An 8223-nucleotide genomic window follows, 5' to 3' on the forward strand; every position below is an offset into this window, starting at 1 on the left:
ACTAGAGGCCTGCGCCAGGGGCGGCAGAGTGGCAGGGGTCAGTTGTCACAGCATTCTTAGGTGAAATTGACTTGTCTTTTTTTTTTGGTAATTCCTCCAAAATGGGATGTCAGAGGGTGTCAAAGACTATGGCTAAGGAGCTTCTCTCACAGAACAGGGGGTTTGGGGCTCCTACTCCTCCTCTTCTTCTTCTTCAGGGGACCAAGGATGTGGATGCAACTACATGAGACCATTCGTGGGGCCACCGATGGGACCCAGTTCAGATCCACTCTTCATGTAGTACTTTTCTAGCTTGGCCAAAATGTGCTTCCCATAGGTGTATTTGCGCAAAGTGGCAATGTGAGGCCGGATCTGAGAAGGAAGCGAGGACCAGGTTAAGTTCAATGTCAACCTTGTTTAAACAAGTTAGTACAGTGCAGTATTTTGATGAGTCACACCCCCAATCTAATCACTTAAACTGGTCTATCTGGATCAGACTTTCAAGTGTCAAGGCTACTTAAAGTAACATTAGCACAGCCTCTTGTGTTGGTAAAAAACAAAACTGCCTGTGTTTAAACATCTGAACACCTGCTGAGTTGTCAGTATTTTCTGATGATATGGTAGGGAATGCACACTCATGGAAAAACACCCACACGCAAAGCTTTGTTGCACCTGTTTGGGTGACACCCAAGCTGCATCTTTTATTAGACTGAGTGAGCAGGGCCTTTAACAATTACCTCATACAACATTTTCATTTAGTACAAATACTATTGACTTCACTAGGAAAAGGTTTCAACTGATTTGCTGGACCAGAACCCTTTAGTAAGCACATGAGCCCCATCTCTCCATGAACACATTTAGTAGCTGACCCACCTTGTGCATGATGATTTTGCGCTGAGCGGGTTCTGCCATGTCGATCATTCTTTGGACAACATAATTGGCATACTGGTCCTTCATCATGGTGTACAGGGCGCTATGAGGCCCATCTTTTTGACAGCACACTTCATCTATTAACAGAGCTCTCTCAGCACGTGAAGAATGGATCACACACTTCTCGACAACATTACTGAGGAAAAACAAGGAGAGAAATACTCTGTGACACACACACACACACACACACACACACACACACACACACACACACACACACACACACACACACACACACACACACACACACACACACACACACACACACACACATACTAATTAAACATTGAGTTGATGAAGCCATAGTGGTGACCAGTCAGCCACCACGGCTAGTCTGCAATGTGGTTTCAGGCCTCTATAGTCAGTGTAGACAGCTCAACATGCTTGTCAGTGAGGGCAGGAGCATGTTATATTAATGGTAAGAAAGAAGAAGTCCAGCTTACAGCTAGTTGTTTCATGAGGGACCTGACCAAACAATTTCCTCTTTCTCTACTGTAGTAACTGAATTTTTCCATCAGCTAATTTAGAAATCTGACATGTGCATAGTAACATCAGTGGACAGTGAAAACACAAAGCCTGACAAGTAAGGTAAGGTGACACCCTGGTAGTTTAACATGTTCCTTGGGGAAAGGTCAATGCATATACTGATATATTAAATGTTTCTGAGATCAGACAGTGAAAAAGTCACCTTCAATCCTCATCTCTCGCAGTGCACAAAAACATGGCTTACCTTGCAAATTTGTGCTGGCTCAGGACAAGAACCTTTCCACGAACCTCTGCCACTATCTTACTCTTATCTTCTGGCCTGCCGTGCTCCAAAACATGCTGAATGACGTAGTTACCATACTGATCCTGCAGGAAAAAAAAGTGGAGATGTAAGCTCAAAGCAAACAGCCACTTAAGTACTTAATCACAAAGAATCAGTGCGACACATTTTACTGTGATTGATTCTCATGCACTACTTTTCACCATTGGTCTTAATTGGTGTGAAATAAATCATGCAGCTCTACAATGATGGGTAGACGAATAAGTGACACCCCCATTTTGTAGTCTTATGAATACCCTTACGTCATCACTGCGGAAGGTCAGACAAAACAGATGCTGCTGGTTTGGAGTGCTGCAGATCTCATCAGACCAGACAACACAATCAGCAGCATCTTTGCCCCTTCAGAAATAGGTGATAGACAGTTATGGGTGTTATTTTAGTGTGACAAGATGGAGACAAGAACTCACCTGGCCAAGCAAAAAACAAACAAACAAAAAAACCACCACTCTTGAATTGATCTTGTTTAAGTAATAATTTGTTGGGTAGGTAATGTGATCACCTTTAATTTGGAAGTATTTGCCTTCAAATCCATTTCCTGTCAATCTGTTTTAACAATTTGATTCGAGTGCTCAAGGGGAAGTTACCAGCATGACTTTTGATCACTTTAGAAATATGAAGAGTTTGAAACTCTATCAAACAATTATAGTGAAATTAAGACGACAATGAGGTAAAACAAAAAAACAAACAGATTGATCTGGACATGCTGTAGGCAATAGAGGGATCACCAGACAGAGAAGGCATGTGCCTTGTGCATCCTCAAAGCAAGGGAGGGTAAAAGGTGAGGAAAAAGACAGCTCAGAGGGTTAGGAGAAGGACTGGCAAAGTGGAGAATTGGAGAACTATATAAATGTTAAGTCAGATTGTGTACAAAAGAAAAGAAAGGGAGGATGGGGACATCCGCGAGAGAGAGGCAAATTGCTCTGACCTTGAACAGTGCATCGCGGGACACTGTATAATATGTTTTGGGTGTCATCTCCAATGATACGCCTTGATATTTCTAGATGGAATAAATGGGGGGCAGGATGGATGTTTAAATAACCACACAAATGTCAGATGTAATGACAGCTAACAATACTATTACATTGATCCTTACACTTTACATTTAGCAGACCACAACTACACAGGAACAATGACAGGCTATAATTATGTAATGTTCAAACATGAAGGAGACATGCACCTACACAAGACAAACACACACCTCAACAATGATCAGTCACATCTAGCAAACATAAAAGTTTAGATCTGCAAGTAATGTAGGCTGAGAAATGAGGCAGACTGGCAACAGATGTGCTCACCTGGCCCAGCTGTTCAGAGTGCTGATGCAGCTCTTCCAGGATGGGCAGAGTTTGCTCCTGTGTGCAGTGCTCCAAAATCCTTTGGATCACTCTGCAGCCATAAGGGTGTGTGGACAGCACAACTACACAAGAATCTCAAATGGACTCTAGAGATTTTGAGCACTAATAGCATCATAGAGCACTGTTTGTACTTGTGCGTCCCTGATACGCACATGTCTGCGATACACATTCCTGACAACAGTTCCTCACTATTCCACTTATCAAGTGGTTGTAATGTGTTAAAAAATAGTAATGCGCCAGCAAAGGAAGGTAAGAGCACGACTGCCAAATCAGAAGCTTGAGCAGTAGTTAAATTTACAGCTCCACCAAACCAATTTGGAGATTACATGGAGAATGACTGAGCCATTTTTCACAATAATAAACCCACCTGTCCCTGGAAGGCATCTATGATGAACTGTAGGGCCTGAGGCTGGACACACTCAATGCACTTCTGCACCACATGGTTCCCATTCTGGTCCTTCACACACTTCAACACATGACCATCCAGCTCACGAACAATGTCACTCTAAAATGATGAATGACGGGAAAGAGCACAAAACTGTAACTGATATCATTTTGTTGAAAGTGAAGAATGTAATATATTGGATTTTTTAAGAAGCCCAAGAAAAAGTTGTGGTAAAAAGAAGTGAAATCTCACTTACAATTACCTGCTGGTCTGAGGAAATGGACTCCAGGGCTTTCTGTATCACCCTGCACCCATACATCTGCAAAGCCAGAGGGAGTACGTGCCCACGGATACGTGTTGCTAAAGCCAACTTCTGGTCTGCACTTCCAAACTGCACAACACAAAACAAACTCTATTGCACACATGCTACATAAAATAGTAGATAAATAAAGTCTGTTCTAGTTAATATTGTGGAGTAACTGCAATGACATGAGAATGAACTATAAAAGTCCCAACCTCAAAGAACTTTTGGATGACATAGTTCCCAAATACGTCAGTCATCAGCTGGTATGCTGCTTGCAGAATCTCTCCAAAAACCATCTGCCTCTCCGCAGGAGTGGCCCTTTCTAGCTTCTGTTGGATAAATCTGGACAGATAAGATTTGAACAGAGTACAGATGGGGGAAAAAAAAGAAATTAGTCTGATTTTGCACTCCAACACAACTCCACATGTTAAGATCTACAGTTAAAATGCCAGAATAAAGCAGCATTTTTAATCTAGAAAGCACATCTCAACCACCTTGATCCATGCTGATCTTGAGAGAACTCCACCATGTGGCCTGGAAGGTCACGGAGTTGGAGGTTTGGGAAGCGGTTGTTCCTAAAGTCTTCCAGTAAGCGGCTGCGTCCAGATGGCATGACATCAGAGCGACTGTAACGGGGCCGAGATGGAGGAAACAGCTGGCTGCTTGAATTGAACAGACTGGACGCCCCGCCAGTGCTCCGGTACTTTGCCTCAGCTCCAGGTGCTGCAGATATGTAACGTCCACTTCCATTTGTCAGGCCACCTAGGAATATACAGTTATTAAAATTATGACCAAATACAGTTATGGCTATAATATCAAATGTAACAGTAAACTACTCTCATAAACACCTAGGTGAAGGCTGGAAGAGGATCCATGAGATGAGGGCAGAGATGGTGGAGGAGTGAGTGGGGAGTGACCTGGTGTGAGACCAATGGGGCTGGGAGAAGAGGAGTAACCCAAGCTGTTGTAAAAGGGCTGGCCGATGGGGGTTAAACTGCTGCCACCACGTTTGTATAGGTCAGAACTCGCCAACAAGGAGTCCCTGCGAGATACACTGCTACTGGTAGAGCTGGATACTGCAAGGGGGAAAAGAAAGGATTCAGTGTAAGAAAACAAGACATCCATAAACAGTTTCATGTATCTTGTGATTGAGTCGCTGACCAGATGAGCCAAAGCCTCCGAGAGCAGAACCCAGGCCCACACCAAGAGAGCCACCGGTGCTGCTGAATCCCAGGGAGGAGCTTGGTGGTGGTGCAGCAGAGGTGTGAGAGAAAAGGGAACTGCTCTGAGATGTGTTAGGAACTGATCCAGAGCCATAGAATGAGCTGGAGGGCAGGCCACTGCTGGGCGGGGGAGCCTGCTGCTGCTGCGGCTGAGGTTGAGGCATGGAGCGGTAAAGTCCATTGGCTGGAGGACCAGACATGTTGTTACCAGAACCAGATGCAGGGACTGCAGCTGCTGATGGAGAAAGAGAGGAATGTAGGGGGTGAAAAGACAAAATCACCTAGAGTGGTACCAATTAAGTAAGAAGAGGGACGAATGGCATTCAGGTTTAAAAGGTTAGTCCTATTTTTAGCATAAGCACAGGTTTTCATGTCCGTTATTTATTTCAAGACATGACTTTTCTGGGTACAACCATGTCCAGTAAGTGGAAGTGACACTAGAAATTCACATGAAACAAAAGTGATATGGTTCTCAAGACAAAAGAGGGGGTTAAAATGACAGGCCTCAATGCTGTACTGAACAAAGTGGCTGTCAATTACAGAGAACAGTTCAGCATCTGGGTAAATTTTTTACCTAACCCCAAAGCTTGAATATTTGAGGTGGCAGAATATCATTAAATAAAACAAAAAAGAACATCTGGGGGCGGCTGTGGCTCAGGCGGTAGCGCAGGTCGTCTCATAACTGGAAGATTAGTGGTTCGATTCCCGGCCTGTCCAGTCCACATGTCGAAATGTCCTTGAGCAAGACACTGAACCCTCCGTTTCTCCCGATGATGTCACTGGTGCTTGAATGTGTCAATGGCCAATGGTGTGAAACCACTTTGAGTGTGCTGCAATGTACAGTGGTGTGAAAAAGTGTTTGCCCCCTTACTGATTTCTTATCTTTTTGCATGTTTGTCACACTGTAATGTTTCAGATCGTCAAACAAATTTATATATTAGTCAAAGATAACACAAGTAAACACATCATGCAGTTTTTAAATGAAGGTTTTTATTATTAAGGGAAAACAAAATCCAAAACTACAAAGCCCTGTGTGAACAAGTGTTTGCCCCCCTGTCAAAACACTGGTTTATCGCACCTGAGTTCAATTTCTCTTGCCACACCTGTTCGCAATCAAGAAATCACTTAAATAGGACCTGCCTGACAAAGTGAAGTAGACCAAAAGATCCTCAAAAGCTAGACATCATGCCGAGATCCAAAGAAATTCAAAAACAAATGAGAAAGAGAATAATGGAGCTCTATCAGTCCGGAAAAGGTTATAAAGCCATTTCTAAAGCTTGGGGACTGCAGCGAACCACAGTGAGAGCCATTATCCACAAATGGCGAAAACATGGAACAGTGGAGAACCTTCCCAGGAGTGGCCAGCCGACCAAAATTACCCCAAGAGCGCAGCGACAACTCATCCAAGAGGTCACAAAAGACCCCACAACAACATCCAAAGAACTGCAGGCCTCACTTGCCTCAGTTAAGCTGAGTGTTCATGACTCCACCATAAGAAAGAGACTGGGCAAAAATGGTTTGCATGGCAGAGTTCCAAGACGAAAACCACTGCTGAGCAAAAAGAACATAAAGGCTCGTCTCAGTTTTGCCAGAAAACATCTTGATGATCCCCAAGACTTTTGGGATAATACTCTGTGGACAGACGAGACAAAAGTTGAACTTTTTGGAAGGTGTGTGTCCCATTATGTGTGGCGTAAAAGTAACACCGCATTTCAGAAAAAGAACATCATACCAACAGTAAAATATGGTGGTGGTAGTGGGATGGTCTGGGGCTGTTTTGCTGCTTCAGGCCCTGGAAGACATGCTGTGATAAGTGGAACCATGAATTCTGCTGTGTACCAAAATATCCTGAAGGAGAATGTCCGGCCATCCGTTTGTGACCTCAAGCTGAAGCGAACTTGGGTTCTGCAGCAGGACAATGATCCAAAGCACACCAGCAAGTCCACTTCTGAATGGCTGAAGAAAAACAAAATGAAGACTGGAGTGGCCTAGTCAACGTCATGACCTGAATCCAATTGAGATGCTGTGGCATGACCTTAAAAAGGCGGTTCATGCCCGAAAACCCTCCAATGTGGCTGACTTACAACCATTCTGCCAAGATGAGTGGGCCAAAATTCCTCCACAGCGCTGTGGAAGACTCATGGCAAGTTATCGAAAACGCTTGATTGCAGTTGTTGCTGCTAAGGGTGGCCCAACCAGTTATTAGGTTTAGGGGGCAAACACTTGTTCACACAGGGCTCTATAGTTTTGGATTTTGTTTTCCCTTAATAATAAAAACCTTCATTTAAAAACTGCATGATGTGTTTACTTGTGTTATCTTTGACTAATATATAAATTTGTTTGACGATCTGAAACATTACAGTGTGACAAACATGCAAAAAGATAAGAAATCAGTAAGGGGGCAAACACTTTTTCACACCACTGTATAGAAAAGTGCTATACAAGTAGAAGACCATTTAAAATGATAATATTCTATCTTTTACGGTACACTATAAAGGACAAGGACACTTCGACTGCAGGCACCGAGAGTCGAACCTTCAACCTTCTGGTTGGGAGACGACAGCTCTACCCACCGCACCACTAAAATGGAAGTGGTGCCACAAATCTGGCACTGGGGCTACAACTTGAGAGGTTTGTTGGCACCACTGTCATCAGTATGAAATGTCAGACTGGAGCCCTGGAATGGCTCCCATTGAGTTTTGACCATCACTGATCCATAGCGTATTTACTAAAGCCCTGCACCCATATATTGAAAATCCTAATGACAACTGGACTACTACTGACCAGCCTGTGCTGCTGCAGGATTGATGAGGAGAGGGGTCTGGAATAGACGTACTGGCCCACCTAGACCAGTCCGGGCTCCGGGGCCCATCACCAGGGCTCCAGTCTGGTCATAGTAGGCTGCAGGGGCTAAGACCTGATAACCTGAGGAGATAAGGAACACAAAACATGTCAGCAACTATAGACCATTAAACAACAATTTCAAAACACATTCAACAACAAAGTAGCCTTGTATCAAAATTTCCCTCACATGACCTCAAATAGAAGGAACACTAACTTCAGTGAGTGATAATTATGAGGTTGAACAATGACTAAATCAAGTATGGTTTCAAATGTCAACAACCCCAAGGTCCTGCACTCAGAGAATCAAGTAATGAAGACACCGTAAATACATTTGGTTGTTTTGTATTTCACTAAATGGCAGTACAAAGTACAGTAGC

The 8223-nt window shown here is 43.6% G+C and overlaps 1 protein-coding gene across 1 annotated transcript in view; it reads right to left on the reverse strand.

Moving 5' to 3' along the window:
* Nucleotides 1-8223, reverse strand: part of pum2 (pumilio RNA-binding family member 2) — a 16776-nt gene that overhangs the window by 2115 nt on the left and 6438 nt on the right. Inside the window, exons 12-22 of the mRNA XM_020587787.1 lie at nucleotides 7787-7927; nucleotides 4941-5237; nucleotides 4628-4855; nucleotides 4274-4541; nucleotides 3992-4121; nucleotides 3738-3866; nucleotides 3454-3595; nucleotides 3031-3152; nucleotides 1640-1761; nucleotides 853-1045; nucleotides 151-351 (exon numbers count right to left, since the gene is read on the reverse strand). Of these exons, the coding sequence (XP_020443443.1) occupies nucleotides 220-351; nucleotides 853-1045; nucleotides 1640-1761; nucleotides 3031-3152; nucleotides 3454-3595; nucleotides 3738-3866; nucleotides 3992-4121; nucleotides 4274-4541; nucleotides 4628-4855; nucleotides 4941-5237; nucleotides 7787-7927 (1904 nt within the window). The 3' untranslated portion in view covers nucleotides 151-219. The remainder of the gene's footprint in view (nucleotides 1-150; nucleotides 352-852; nucleotides 1046-1639; nucleotides 1762-3030; nucleotides 3153-3453; nucleotides 3596-3737; nucleotides 3867-3991; nucleotides 4122-4273; nucleotides 4542-4627; nucleotides 4856-4940; nucleotides 5238-7786; nucleotides 7928-8223) is intronic.

Source organism: Monopterus albus, unplaced genomic scaffold (assembly GCF_001952655.1).
Source record: "Monopterus albus unplaced genomic scaffold, M_albus_1.0 scaffold9.1, whole genome shotgun sequence".
NCBI classification, from domain to species: domain Eukaryota; kingdom Metazoa; phylum Chordata; class Actinopteri; order Synbranchiformes; family Synbranchidae; genus Monopterus; species Monopterus albus.